Source organism: Cryptotermes secundus, unplaced genomic scaffold (assembly GCF_002891405.2).
Source record: "Cryptotermes secundus unplaced genomic scaffold, Csec_1.0 scaffold2482, whole genome shotgun sequence".
Taxonomy (NCBI): Eukaryota; Metazoa; Arthropoda; class Insecta; order Blattodea; family Kalotermitidae; genus Cryptotermes; species Cryptotermes secundus.
Window position 1 is genome coordinate 22739 of NW_019729249.1, and position 16317 is coordinate 39055.

Here is a 16317-nt window from a genome sequence, read left to right on the forward strand (position 1 = left end):
ATTGAACTTCAGGAAAATTATCATTTTAAAGCCAAATAAAAGGAAGGAATTTCTGAACTCTGAGCAATTTCCAAATGTAAAGAAATTTGCTTGTAAATTTATCTCCATTTTTGGGATGACATATCTGTGTGAACAAACTTTTTCCCAGATGAAGTACATCAAGTCGAAATACAGGGCAAATTTTTTCGATGAACCTTTAAAGTCACTACTTGTGATTAGCGTTTCAAAATTTGAACCTCAATTTAATCAGACTTAAGAACACAGAAAGAGTTCCATCATTCACATTAATTGTTTTATTATAATTTGTGATGGGAATATGAGCATTTGCTACTACTGTCTATCGTCATTAATATACGATAATTTATTCTCACGTACTTTGTATTTAGTTTATGAAATTCTGTGCTTTCAATAAAACTCATATACCTAGAGTTATTAATTTCTCATTTTGTCCGGCCCGTTGAAAGTGCTGAATTACCTGATGTGGCCTGCGGTTTGAAAAGTTTGGAGACCCCTGAAATAGACCACTCAGTTAATGCAGTTCAGGGAAATAATTACTGTCCGTATTAATTTTTGGATCCCATTGTGTTATCACATCAAAGTATTGTGACTGTTGACACAGCAACAAAGTTAATTCTAATTTTAGTAAAATGTATCAGTGGTTTAATCAATTTTGTTGTTTCATTTACTACTGCATGTTTCAGTCACCTGGACCATTATCAGGTGATTTGTTAGCCACCTTTTATTTGGTGGGGGGCAACCTCACAGCGCTCCAACCAGCAACATCCGGACACACCACAGCAGTTCCAACAGTAACTGAGAATTCCGCTACACAGTAATCTGCACCTAAGACAAATGTCCATGTCAAATAACCACCACAACACAACTTACACTCTACTATATACCCAGGACTCATTTCTTCCAAGAGATGTCAAGAACTACACACTTGCATGCTATGTGACATCTCCTGTTCATAGTATTCTTCACCAGCTTAGTACAATGCGTCTGTTACACCCAGCACTGTCTGTTGTACATACATTACTTCTAGGAGCTTTCAGAGGAATACAAATCTGCCTGTAAGACTACAGCTGTCAATAGACATCACATTGCTATTGTCACTCTGCTGTGCATATATGCCCTTCATATGGCACACTTAACCAGCCCCATGTCACATATATTCCCCCCTACCCAATTTTTTTTGACAATTTAAGCTATCACTGCTATTTATTTTATATTGTATCATTTCACATAAGAAATTTATCACATTTTTCATCGTAAAAATTGATCCATTTAAACCATCAGTTCAGTGATGGTTTGTTGCACTTATTTCTCTCTCTGTTTAGTTACTTACAAACCACCTGATTATAGTCCATGCAGCCAGAACATGTAGCAGTGAGACAACAAAATTAATTAAACCATTGTTATATTTTATGTAGTTTATTTCATTCTATTAAAAAGATAATTATTTTATTTTGTTGTTATGTTGATAGGGCCAATACCTTGATTGGAAATACTGTTTATGCTACAGATCATTTGAAACATACAAACACTGTGGGCAGACTTCAAAGCCTTTCAAAGTTAAAACAGATAGTGCTTTAGGAGGTTAATTGGGATCTGTTATTTTTATTCAGTGAGTCAGTTTATTCTGTGTATATTGAACTTAATGTCACTATATATTTATTCCAGCTGTCCTGTCAGATTTTGAGTCCAAGAAGCGGTTCCACCCATACACTGGAGACTTGGTTTACCTAGAACTGGAGTTAGAGAACAAAGATTTGCAAAATCACCACAACTCTGAGCCTCATCAAAGTACAAGGCAACGCAGGATTGTACCCATTTTTGCATATGTCAAACACAGCGTGAAAGATACTGTCACCGGTACGACCAGTGTACACAAGGAGATCTGTGAGTAGTGCATGCTGCTGGTGCTTTCCCATAAGTCTATGTCTGTCTGCTATCTACCACATTGGACATGTTAAATTCTCAAGAACAAAAGCAAAACAAAAAGAAGAGGTAGCTGCATTCTGCTTCAGCAAAGCTTGAAGTTTCACATTGCCCATTCTTACTAAAATTTAAGAATCTTGATGTAAAAAAGCAGTCTTCTGGGATTTGGCACCGTGTATATGTGGTGTTAACCGACGTTTCGGAGGAACGTTTCCTCCGAAACGTTGGTTAACACCACATATACACGGTGCCAAATCCCAGAAGACTGATTTCTTCATAGTCACCGCCGTGAAAGCCTCAAATCTTACAATCTTGATGTAATTTTAACCAAACTGAGCTGTATGTAGTAACTTATTTATTAGACTGAAAAATATTTAAAAAGAAAATGTCACATGTATGAGTGACTGTAGACAGGGTTTTGATTGAAGATTGCATTTATTGATCACTTACAGATTGCACCTGCAAGTAATGTAACACTATCGCCAATCTCCACCCTTTACCAGCACACGCTAAGCCTTCCCACTCTGCTTTCGTACTCATTTCCTGGTACTGGATCTTAACTGTGGAGATTATTGAGCTTCTATGCACACCTCATTACAGTCCAGCAAATATCGCAGAACTGCACCGATGGTCCAAACTGTCCTGGTTATAACATCATGGGCAACTCAGAAAATACACTCTCTGTTGTAGTTCAGTTGTTGCTTGTTGAGAATCTGTATCTAGCCGTTAGTGTTGTTTCATTGTTTGTTTCATGTTGTTACCTAGTAATGGGTCTCAACACTACTTTGCTCCCTCTGTAAGACTGTTCATCCTGAATAGCCTTCTGGCATACTGCCCTTTCTTCTTTTCTGGGGGCTGTGCTAGTGACATCTGTGATCGGTCTCACATTTCTCCCCCATCTCTCAGTTGTCACAGTGATTGCTCTCCAACTGCTCCTGTTGCTTCTTCCTTAAGGCCGCTTGGCCCGAGCAGTGCCCGTTCGTCCAGGTGTACCACCACCAATCAGCCTTGGTCTGGGGTTCCCCAGGATCCTGTATACCACATCATTTATTGCGCTTACTACCTTGTACAGGTCCTCCCATGAGGATTGGAGATGGGTGATTTCTCCTTTGTGTGGGTTGTGCAATGGAGCCACACTTTGTCACCCTAGTCTTAGCCCACGCAGTTGGCAAGTCCATCATAATGAGTTTTCTTCCAGTCACTGACCAGCTTCATTTGTTGGTGAACATAATTGTGGATTTCATGTAGATGGTCCACTATATTTCCTGTGTGATCAGTTGTGGGTTGTTTCTTGTCAGAGGGTGACCCAGACAGCAGGTCACAGGACAGTCGAATTGTCTCCTGAACACTAGGCTAGCCGGGGTCAAGCCCGTGAGTTGATGCCCCATAAGCCAGGAGGTAGATTGGTAATCATGCATCCCAATCCCTCAGATGCAATGTGAGAGCCTTCCATAGGTGTTCCTCGATTGTTTTGATGCCGTTCAGCTGCAGGCGCAGGGGCATAGTATGCATCTTGCTCACTCCCAAGCATTGCAAAATGTCCGGTATGAGATGAGACTCGAAGTTACTGCCCTGGTCACTGGGGCTCCCGCAGTACTTTGAAGTGGCAGAAAAAGTTGATAACTAGCGCTTCTGCCACTCTCAAAGCCTCTTGGTTGGGAATGGCATAGGCATCAGGCCATTTGGTGAAATAGTCCATAATGATCAGGAGGTACTGGTTTCCTTAGTTGATTCGTGGGAACGGCCCTGCTGCATTGATGCCCAACCTTTTGAGTGGAGCCTAAATGTTGTACTGATGCATTTGGCCTCAGTTCCTTGATGAAGGGCTGCAACTGGCTGCAGAGGTGTCACACTGCCAACACCACTTCTCAACTTTGTTCCATGCCTGGAGCCAGTAGTACCTTTCCTGAACCTTATTCAGCATCTTATTGACACCAAAGTGAACTGATGGTTCGGCCAGCATGTTGTTCACTGTGCTCTGGAGGAGAACTATCTGGGCTATATTAGACCATCCGTCAGTGAATTCCCAGCATGACTGGCTCACAGTGTGCCATGGCAGATCCTTTTGTGAGCTTCTGGTTGCATCATGTAGCATTCAGGATCCTCACGGGTACCTCCCAGTGGTCCCAGACCAGGCTCCTGGCTATGTAGATCCCTTCGGATGGATGGGCCTCCAGACTCGGTTCTACTGGGCCATTTTTCACTCCAAGGGGGCTTTCCAATCTAGCCATCACTACTCCCTCACATTGTGCAGGTATCACCTGATCATTGGCCACTACCAGGCTGGAAGGCTGGAAGGCTGGGGCTTCATAGCAATACCTCTTCCTCTGCAAGACACAATGTTTGGTGCCCTAGGTCCATAGATGCATCATATGCTCACAGGATGTCCAACCCCAAGATGAACTCATTTGTGATCTTGGTGATGAATAACAAAATTTTCAGTGGGCACCACCCTAGGGTCATTGTCAAGAAAACTTCCTTCAAGATTGGGAGGGCTTCCCCAGATACAGTCTGCAGCATGTAATGTTGGTTTGGCTGTCTTATGGGCCGTCCAGCGGCGATGTCAGGCTTGGTCACAGTCATGTGCGCCCTGGTGTCGATAGCTCTCTGTGACTAGGCTAGGGTCATCCCTTTCCATAATGACAGTCAGCACATGGCAGGGCATCTTTAATATATTCACCAGTGTCTGCCCTTTTCTGCCAGCCCCCACTCGTTTCCCAACAGTTGGCCATCCCTACTCTTCGCCTCATTCTTGTTTTTGGTCACCATTTGGATTTTCTTGTTGGTTCCCATGTGTTTCCTGGAGGTCTTTCATCTCATTTCCATCCCCAGTCGTTTTCTGCCAAGGCAGTTACCCCAGAAGTCGTCTGGCTCCCCACAGCTCCACACCAATGGTCTTTGGTCTCTTCACCCGTCTTTGGGGCTGTCAGCTCCCCCAAAGTGTCTTGGTGCTAATTTTGTGAGGCCTGGCTGCTAGGACCTTGGCCTGCAGTTCGAGGACCTGAGCGTTGTTCTGCATCTGCTATCCTCCCAGCAGCAGCTGGAGTTTATGGCAGGGTCTTTTACCCCATTCTGTGAAGACTTGCCTGCCTTTCTCCTTATGTGGTCCTCGGGTATTGCAGGGTAGACATGGTGGGCCAAGTGTTCGATGGCTGTTGCAAAGTAATTATAGTGCTATCAGTAGTCTCCAGATCACTAGAGCACATACTGAGTCTTCTCGGTCTGCTTTGAATAGTCGTTTTCCAGTAACAGATCTTAACACTGGAGGTTCTTCAGTTTCTATACTCATGCCATTACTGTCTGGTGAATATCCCGCAACTGCTGTCATGCTCCAAAGTGTCCAGGTTATAACATCTCGGTACATTCCTCAATCTTGTAGTTCAATTGTTGGTTGTTAAGAATCTGCTGCCCAGCAGTGAACACTGTTTCGTCATTATTTTTGCAGTCTTACTACTGTTCTACATGCTACACTATATTATTTAATGAGATAAACATTCTATGTCATGTATATTTTCTTTATGTGACTCATTGTTCTAGGTATGATTCATAGTTAGAAAATGAATTCATAAAATACATACAAAAAAGCTTCCTATTTATGATATACTTTATGCTTCCAACCTTGTTATTTAATTGGGACATTCCCCATTGAAATTTTCTGCTTCTTTTACAAAGTGTTTGTATCTCAGTCAGAGGATGTTACGGGGACCTACACATACATGTAAAGGATAATCAAGAAAGATAGGATACAGTCCATAGCAAGGGTTCACTGAAACGCTGATAAAAAATATCACTAGATATTTAAGTGCTTTAAATTATTTTAGTGGCAAACTGGATGTTGTATTGCCATATGTTTATGAAGGACAGGAACTTTAATAAGTTTCCATAACTTCAGATTTAATGGCAACATGTTCGAAGTTAGTTTCAATGGCATTGTCATTAATCTCTTGTTTTAAAAATTCACTTCACATTAGTGGCATTAAACCAGAAATTTTCAAGTGCAACCACACATGGCCACCTGCTGTTTTCATGACTAATATGTAATTTTCTTGAAGAAAACTTTTCCAGTCTTGAAGTTAGTTTCTTAATTTTCTAATCTTCTGTAAACTCATTGAATATCCATATTTGCCTGGTGTTTGTGAGTCTGTGCCAGTTGGTGACAATTTTTCTCCTTCGTTTCTTCAAACGCAAGTATTGCAACAAATTCATGGATTTATTTCACTGTGGAAGAACATCCTATGTACATATTCCCATTTAATAACCTGTTGTAAGTTCAGAATTTCACATTTTCTCACACCCAGGTCAAAGTCAAAGTCATTTTGCAACTGACTCCCCAACAACCAGTTGGGGCTCATGACCAGATATTAGTTTCTGCTTGACACTGTCATGTCCATGTGGGGTGCCCTCTCTGACAAGAGGACAGGTCTATTGTTTGTCAGATTTACATTCAACAGTAATCAGTCAGTTATCATTATGTACAGTATATTTACATTTTACATGTTATACACGTTATTTAATGTATATGAATACAATATATATTTGAGGAGAATATTTGGACTGAAGAGAGAAGAAGTGACAGGAGGTTGGAGAAAACTGCATAATTCAATTCAATTCTTTATCATTTATGTGCCGAGTCAACAGCCGCAAGGCCAAGGCCAAGGCCAAAACTGCACAATGAGGAGCTTCATAACTTGTACTCTACTCCAAGTATAATTAGAATGACCAACTCAAGGAGGATGAGGTGGGCAAGCCATGTAGCACAAATGGGGAGAAGAGGAAAGCATGTAGGATATTGGTGGGAAAGCCCGAAGGAAAGAGACCACACATCTTAATGTCATGGTGTTTAATGAATTAAGCACAAGAACAACTTTACCTCTGCAGGATTTATTTTACATATATAGAATTTTACATTATGTGGTATAGAACATTCTTTTAATTTTTAAATATGGCCACAGGTAATATTTGCTGAGAAACTCTGCAGTAAACTATATTTTGCCCTACCTGCTGTGGGAAAGCATCAAACATTTGAAGAGCTGCATGATAGTAGATTGTTGTACCTGTTGTGGTTACTATTCACAGTCTGATGTACCTGGTTCCATTTGTGTCCATCTTCAAACTACCTACCCAATAAATTACGAGTCCAGTAGAAAAGTTTGTACTGTATTTAGGATGTGGTATGTTCTTGAAGAAGAAAAGTATCTGAACATAAAGAGAGTATGGTATGTCAAAGTCATTGGTGTCATAAACCACATTGCAAACAATCAATATATAGATGCACTTGCTAGACAAGTGTTAGCATATGGGAACAAAACACAGATCTTAAGAAAGGCTGATACAAGTGGACTGCCAACTGGATTGCATTTTGTAAGACTTTACTTCTTTTTACCATGAAAAGTTAAATAATGACAGAATTACACATATTACCAAAAACAGATTTTATAAGGAGAACTGTGATAGTTCAGTCATTGTGGGCTGTGGTGTGGACAGTTAAGACATCAGGGGTTCAATTGAATGTATGGATGTGTTCTTTGTACTGCTGAATGTTGTTCCATTCAATATCAGGAAGAAAACATCCATACAAAAGAAGCACACAAACACTCCAAAGAGAAAAATGAACTCATCACAATACTGCATAAGAAAGCTGGGAAGAAATATGTACAGAACTAGCAGCAACAATTGCACTACTGGTCATTCATAACATAAAACAAACATTAACAACAAATTCATCACCCTCTAATATGTGACAAGTGTCATGGAAACTCCACATCGTATCTATGAGACATATACTCTAATTTAAACAAGATACAGGAATCATATTTAAAATAATACTAATATGGATCCATCCATATTAGAACAGTTGAATAACAATTCATGAAAGTGTCTTCTGATGATCCAGATATGGATCGGAACATGTAGCACATGCTTGATAACACCAGTGTTAGCACAGCGAATCGGTTTATTTGAAAATTTTTTGTGTTGGCAACCAAAAAAAAAAAAAACATTGTGACACACAACAGGATGCAGGCAATAAAGACAGTTTGAAAATGTTGTCAGATAGCTTTTGCCTACCTTTGACTTAGATCTTTTGTGTTCATTACATTTGATATATGAACTTCACATTCCTTTCCTTGTATACTCATTTAAATCCTACACTTAGCATGGGAGAATTTTAGTATTATACTTGAAATTTATGTAGTGTGAACCTATTCTTGTGTGAATTACATCATATATTTGTGACAGTAGCAGTAGTATTCAGATCTTTATCTTTCTGTCTTCTAGCATCCGGTAGTGATTTGGGAGTTGAATATGAGGTCTGATCAAAATATTCCCCCTGAAATTTTCTTAGAACTGTGTGGTTCACCATGGTATGTGTTCCACGTGATCACGGCCTTGATCAGCATCTCTCATTACAAGTCCTGAGTTGTCTCCTTAATGCAGTCCACCATAAACATCTGCACAAGTGGGAATGGTACACCTGCCCATTCAGCTGCTTGTGTGGCAGCAGTGTTTTGCCAAGTTCAGTATTCTGCAAGTGAGAGAGCTACCTTGCTTGCTAGGTGTGGGAAGGGTAACCTTGCATCCCTATTGTACATTGTCTTCATTTTAAGAGGTTTATTCTCTGTGTGTTTTGATCACACCTCTTACATAGCATGAATACATTTATTATAGTTTGGTTAATCGTTGTAATTATTCTTGAAATTAAATGTTTTATGAAACTTTGGAAGAATTTGAGAAAACCTCTCAGTTCACATACACCATAACATTAGGGTCACATATCAGATTAAACTGTCTATATTGAATTTTATTGAATTTGTGTTTGGAAAACTTTACTGCATTATAATTCTGTATTTCAGCATCCTGTTGCAAATCTTTAACCAAACGTCTATATATTCACAGTCCGTCTATGATGCAACAATTGTTTATTCACCATTTAACACTCAACACAGCATGTTTCAACCATAGATGGCCATCTTCAGGTGTTTTAATGCATCCAACTGTTACACTGTTCTGAAGTGCGCTAAAATCACGCATTGCAGTCCACTTAAAATCCATAAAAATTTTCAATTAAAATTTTTTGTAAAATCCTATTCCACCTCATAAGGGGTGTAGTTCACTTGTTTAGAGCTATGTGTTTATTCCAGAAAGTTTGTTTCAGCAGCTTGTGTTCCTGTTCGTTAGGAAAACACCCTGCTGAAACAAACTTTCTGCAGCACAAACTTGTGTTTGTTATGTACCACAAATGATATGATGTTCTGTGAACCATAAAGGAACTATCATGTCACATTCAGTAACTTCAATTGAACAGCACTCATACTTGATTTGATCCTTCTTGTATTTAATTTTTATTTTTCATTTTCATTCCACAGTGAAACATTCAACAAGGCCAACAACCAAACTAATTTTAACTTTACAGACAAAATTTAGACCCTATGATGTGAAAATGAGCCATGCAATGAGGATAAAGGTAAGTGATCACAAAATATAGTGCTGTTCCTCAAATTGTATGTAATGTTCATCATCATTGTCAAGGCCTTTTTTCCAGTGGCTCTTCCAGCCCATTGAGGGCGCTGGCCACTATTCAGTTCTGTAATCATTTCTCACGGATGATAGGTCTCCTTGGACGAGTGATCAGCCCGTCACAAGGCCCCTACCTAAACACAGGACAGCACAAACACAGAATAAACTCATACACACACCAAACATCCATGCTCTAAGTGGGATTTGAACCCATGATGTCCAAGTCAGTGAAGGCAGTTCATGACTTAGACTGCACTGCTGCTGTGACTGGCTCGGCTTCATGGAATAGTGTCGTTAAACAAGGTTTATATTCAAAATTCATCTTTCTATGTTTTATGTGGTGTTCCTCTTCTTTGTAACTTGATGAATATCAGCCATGCATGGCATTTTTTTTTATGTTAATACGAGGTGCAATCAGGTAGTTTCTGGACCAAATTTGTATCCCCTAACCTATGGTGTTCCCATCCAAGTCATCTCCTTGGGACTTCACACATTGAGCCCAGTGATTGTGTCACCTTCTGAAGCATTTCCTAAAGTCAGTTTTTGAAAATCCGCAAGTTCATCCTGTGATTTTGCTTGAATCATGGTGATATCATTAAATCTCCTTCCCTTCAATGCCATCTTGAGTTTTGGAAAAAGAAAATAGTCAACATGTGTCACTAAATCTGAGGTGAGAGGGTTGCAGAATGATAGTTACGTTGTTTTTAGCTAGAAATTCATGCACGGACAAAGCACAGTGAACAGATGCAATGTTATGGTAGAGAAACCAATCCCCCAAATTCCACTTTTCAAGTCAGTTTCACCACATGCTTTCCTTCAGACACTGTAGAGTGTGTGTGTAATAATGTTGGCTTACAGGTGGTCTGTGAACACATTCATAATACTGTGCCTGGCAGATAATAAAGGTTAATAAATTCCAGCAGAACTACTTTCTTCCATTCTGACTACAGAATGGAATCTAGTTTGTTCGACACCATTGTACTTAGGATGTCAGAAGAAGATATAAAACTGTAGGATCAGAAATAAGTATGTTGAATTGGAGATTCTCTTGGTGGTAACAGTGAATATGTGGTGCTATCCAAAAGTTCCCGAAATTTGAATTTTTCACGCAAATGGTTATGAGTACATCGAAATACCGCTAGGTTTCTCCCCATACACCCTTCTTGAATGAGTATTGCAAGCAGCGTCAAGTTGAGTGTTTGGGTTTATTGTTGGTGAATGTATTTCCATTGTTGTGTTTCCGTGAGTTTGCGGTTTTGTGACGGCTGACCTGAGAGAGCAGCGTGTCTGTATAAAGTTTTGTTTTAAACTTGGGAAAACTGCTGCAGAAACACACCAAATGTTGAAGCAGGCTTTTGGTGACAGCAGTTTAGGCCAGACACAAACTTACGACTGGTATAAGCATTTAAAAAATGGCCGAACATCAACTGATGATGACGATCATTTGGGACGGCCATCAGCTGGCACCACACCAGAAAATGTCGCGAAAGATAGTGATCTCATTCTGCAAGATCGTAGACTGACCATCCAAGACCTCTGTAACACCTTGGGACTAAGGCGAAGTAAGGAGGACATTTTACACCTGTAGAGTAATCTTCAGTGTTTGGACAGCAGTAGGATGATGATAATTCAGTTTTTGAACTGACTAACATCAGGTATTTCCTGAATTTATTTTTCTCATAATTTCAGCATCAACATCATTTTGCTGATACTTAAATTCTGGGATTCCAAATCAGACCTTTGTAATGTAGAACATTTTGCAGGGAAGGGTTATTAAGTATATGCCTAACTTTGAAACTGGAGTATCATCCACTGTCAGCTGTCCATTACTGCTTATTCTACGTGTTTGCAGTCACCCTCAAGCTGTAGTGGTAAGGGTCATATCTCCCATGAAATGTGTATTGTGACATGTCAAGGCATTGCCAGTCAACGGCTCGATGAACATCCTGCATTACACACACGCAACAATAGAACAGCGTGGTTATGAAACCCATTTCTAGGCAATGGCTCAGTAAACACCCTTCCACATAGGCAGTGATGTCACACAACAGTGGATAGAGACCATGTGACATGTTTTCTGTAGGTCCTTGCTGAAGGTTTGTGGGTAACCACAAAGGTCATCTGTGGACAGCTGGAAGCTGGAGGAATGCGTAATAGATGAACTTCACTTGAGTACCGAAGTTCCAAGGGAACAGCAGTATGGCCAGAAGAAGACTTAGTGTGTGACGTTACATGTGCTGTAGTACATTGATATTGCAAGTGTGTAATTTAGTGAGACTTTGATAATTCCTGCGTTATAAATGCGTGAAGACTATTGAAGATAGACTAAAGAGATTAGAGTGAAGTGCTTTGTGGTGTGAAAGTCAGAAACAGTGTTATAATTAATAGTAGTTATGACCTGTAAGTGGTCAGTAAATCTAATTACCAATCCAAACCCCTTCTTTAGTCACTGTGACACGTGACAGTACATTGTTTTACCAGTCAGAAACCTATATTATTAAAACTGTGAAATTTGTAAGTGATAATTTTTATTGTTGAAATCCATGGAGACCACATTGTATCTTAGGCACCTACCTACTGGCTGCATTATAAACAAGAAGTTCTGGGTAGGACTGATCACCTACTTTCTTTTGATGCAACATGGTCCTCGTTGAAATTGATGTGTCCAACAGTTTTTTTTGGTTGCCTCTTGTGTATTTATTGCCATGAGAACATGTTTACAGAGCTGTTGCCTAGCAGTGATAAGGGGGATACACATGCTGACACACAGACAGCAAGATGATCTCATAAGCCTCCTTTTATTTTTTCAAAATGGGGAAAGTAGGTTAAAAATATATTTTTCCAATGTACCAATTCAAATATCTGCCCTGCAATCTATGAAGCATAAGTTTAATAAAAATTGCATGCATAAGGATCAAAAGCATTTATTTAAATTTAATTTAGGGTTATGTTACATACAAATATTATTAAAACAATGCATTTTCTTCTGACAAAACTGAAAGAACACCTCAAATTTTGCAGCGAGACTGTTATCTGCAAAAGCTTTGCACTTTTCAGTTATACATTACTTAACTATATCACCATCACTGAATGGCTTATTTTAGTTCACTGGTTCTGGCACCACTGCATAACTTGTTAAAGGCTTGTGTTTTGCAACTTATTCATTGCACTAGATGTTCCCATTTCATTCTCAGTGTCACATGGGCCACACAAAACCAGCTGGTGTAAAGTGAGTTGACAGCCATGTTTTAGCCCATTTGATTTGAAGCATAATGTATGTACTTGTTTCTGCAGGTGGTGTCATACATAAAATCTGATCTTCGTTTGTTTCGAGCCATGGCGTATTTGCCGTTCTCGCCACTTTGTTATCATATACTGAAGCCTACAGAACAGGATTTCTCTCTTCCGGATCATAAGGGGCAACAGTTTGTGCCATTGATCAAGCAAGTAAGAAACTATATTGCATAGTTTATTAGAAATGTTTGATCAGAGGCTCAGAAGAAGACAAGATCTACAGCAGAACCAGGAGGGCAGTAGAACTGTACAAGTTGATGTTCTAACAACAGTCACTAAGAAGAATACAGTCTTCTGGAAAGTGACACCATATAGTTGACTTGCTCTGAGCCTCTTCATATCTACAAGTACAGGCCTCTTCAGGACCTCAGGATCTTTTACTTTTACCCTGCTCCCATTGGTTGACTCTTAGTACCAGTGCTTATCTTCCTTTTCCAGTATAACTGGCCACTTGTCTCCTGCCCAGCTTACTTTTCTGTCCTGTAGATCTTCATTAAAATGGTAAGTTCCTCATCAGCTTCTACGAAAACTGTAGAACTAGTGAAAACACCTACTTCTTACCCTGATTCTTCATAAGGTAAACTGTAAAGGTAAATGTAAAAAGGTAAAGTTGTTCTTGTTTTTAATTTTTTTTTTCCATTTTGTGTATGTTGTTGTGTTATTATATACAATTTATTATTTTAGTCTGTCATAACACAACATAATGGTCAAGGTTAAAATTACCTTAGCTACATGTTTCGGCTTTTAAAGCCATCATCAGGCAAACATATGATTACTCTATTCACACACTATTGAACTGCAATTGTGATAGTAAAGCTGGATACTTGGTAACTGTTACATTATAAAATACATGGTATAAAAATACAATGAATTATAAACTTATTATAAAACGAACGTTATGGAGTAGAATATGGTTAAAAACTCTTCATGTGATATTGCATATCATGAAGTCAAAGCAGTATGTCTGCGTGAATATAACAAGATTGCAGCAACTGACTTCATTTCACCTCCATTTCATTTCTCACACTGAACTACATCAATGACACAGTTCTTCTTTCATGGTTTCTCTTTCAGTTTTGTGTTCCATTCACATTTCTAATACTAATTGTTTCAAAACAGCAAAGTTCAGAAACTGCACCATGAATTTACAAACACGTGTAACTGCTGGATTTGGGGTTTTCACAGCAGTGACTGAAGAGTATGGCTTTCCAGGTTTTAACACTGTATAGAGCAGAGACATCCTAACATTTCAAAGGAACATATTGCTTCCATCTTCAGGTGTGAAAAGTAAGCCAAGCAAGAAAGCAGCAGAAGCAGTTGACAAGCTACTCATTGGCTGTGAAGATGGAGGTGAAATGTTACTCCAAAACATCAGGCATTCCCTGAACTCTACAGATGGTTATATATTATCATTCCATTTATGGTAATGTAGCTTGTATCTTAACATGTTTCTTTTGTTGCTCCAGAATCAGTTGAATGAATCCCAGAAACAAGCCATCCTGAAAATAGCTGATGCTTGCTTGAAGTCAGAATCTAAAATATGCATGATACATGGACCTCCAGGCAAGTGTCTCATTGTTTGCATTCACTTTATCCACTTGATCACTGGATATGTAAATAAGATGTAAAAGTTTGTCACAATGGCATATTCATGAAATTATTGACTTTTTTGACATTATCTTATATCTGGACTAGCTGCATTGATTGTGCCCAACTGAGTAAGCTGTTTACCAGAGGATGAAGGCAGAATCCAGACTCCCAAACATTGGTTTAAATAAAAACAGGTTAATGGATAATGTCCAAAAAGTCAGTAATTGCACTGGATGTGTGTTATGCTGTGGTTTGAATGTGAAGTTGTACCAGTGACTTTGTAGAATACATACTTTACACCACTAAAGTAAAGAAGGTAACGTGTAATTGTTTTTCAGGTACTGGTAAATCACATGTAATTGTAAATCTGATCTTACAAATTTTATATGGCCAGAAACAGCATCACAAGCATGCCAACCGCAGAAATGTTCCAAAAATTCTTATTTGTGCACCTTCTAATGCTGCCATTGATGAGTTGGTGATTCGACTTCTACACATTCGCGAGACCATCCAAAGTAAGTGCAGAATTTGTTTATACATACATGAATAAACCAAAAGGAATCAAAGCAGTTGGCCAGATAGGTACATATACAAGGAAACGGGAGTTGTTGTGGAACATAGCACACAACATAATAATGTATAATTGTTTAGTGCAGTATTGTCTGAAGTCAGCTCTGTTGATAATAGCTTTGCAGAAATAGTTTTCTTCTGAATAACATTGAAAGATTCATTTCCTATCACAAGAATCATGCAGTGTCTGCGTTACAAAGGCCAGTTTGCTTAATGCTGTGTAGAGAACTAATCACTCTTTGTTCTGAGAATCATACAAAATGCACACATACACACTATAGGCAGAATTCTGTTCCTTAATGTTAATGCATGTGGTACTTAACAATAGTCACTGTGGTTTAATAGCCACAGTACATGTACAGTGCTACTTTTCTCACCAGGAAACCAGTAGTAGTTCTTGCACTACCATGAACTTTCACTGTTTGACAGCTTAGAGCTTGTAACTTTGTGGTTCCACAGTAGAGGTCTGTGGATAATAGTAATGTCAAGTTGCTCTGCTTACAGCCCGTGTGTGTGTGTATATTTCTTTCTTTGTGAATGAATGCTCCCCCCCCCCCATTTTCAGGCTGTTCTCATGTTGAATCATGAGTCAAGAATCGAGGAGGGGTCATGACTGTTCTAAGAATAGTTTGCCAGGTACTCAAATGATATGCAGTGAAAGTTTATTTCATAATTGTGTCATCAGCATCACACTGTATTTTAATGTGAATACCTTTAATTTTTTATTCTGCATGTCAGTGCAACATTTTCCTTACATTTATAAAAATTTGATGGTATATGTACCAGAATTCACAAATGTATTAATTTTTCTGTGCCACTTTAACCCTCCAACACAGGGAAAGGGGTATTTAAATGGCACTGACTACGTGTTAAACGGTTAAATTTGTTATCTTGTGTGTCTGCACAGGTGCATGAGAGGGAGGGGGGGTTGTCATGGTAAACCTTGTCTTTCAGACTTACCCGCAGATGATAATCACATGGAGGAATTTTAGTAAAATAAGTGATAGCAGGTGATGAATTGTATTTCGTTGCACACAATGTCGCACAAGGCAGCCATTATCAACAGTTGCACTGTCTTGCTGAAAGAATATTGTAACGTGTTTACGTTACCGAAGACGCCGTAGAGATGGTTAATTGGGTTTATTTAACAATCTACAAATAACGGCTATAATTAATGATCACAATATTACGGGTTTCCACACTTTACAAACCCTACAACAAATCTCTTAACACAATCTTCACTTGTCTTCACGTACTGATAACGCGGGAGCTATACAAGTCTCCCTGAAATACACACTCCGAGTATAACTGTACTACAGCAATCACTATGTCTGGAAAGCACACAATAAGTCTTCCGCTCGCTGACTTCTTAGTTATCGCACACTCGCAGGCTGCTATGTTTCAACT

At 39.1% G+C, this 16317-nt stretch overlaps 1 protein-coding gene across 4 annotated transcripts in view; it reads left to right on the forward strand.

Annotated features, from left to right (window-relative positions):
- The window catches only part of LOC111865630 (probable helicase senataxin), a 66714-nt gene that overhangs the window by 21791 nt on the left and 28606 nt on the right, over nt 1-16317 (forward strand). For 3 of the 4 annotated variants that reach the window (XM_023853807.2, XM_023853808.2, XM_033751895.1), the window contains 5 exons: nt 1684-1902; nt 9306-9403; nt 12751-12903; nt 14217-14313; nt 14679-14855. In XM_023853807.2, coding sequence (XP_023709575.1) covers nt 1684-1902; nt 9306-9403; nt 12751-12903; nt 14217-14313; nt 14679-14855 — 744 coding nt within the window. The remainder of the gene's footprint in view (nt 1-1683; nt 1903-9305; nt 9404-12750; nt 12904-14216; nt 14314-14678; nt 14856-16317) is intronic. The other variant, XM_023853809.2, reaches the window with a different exon arrangement.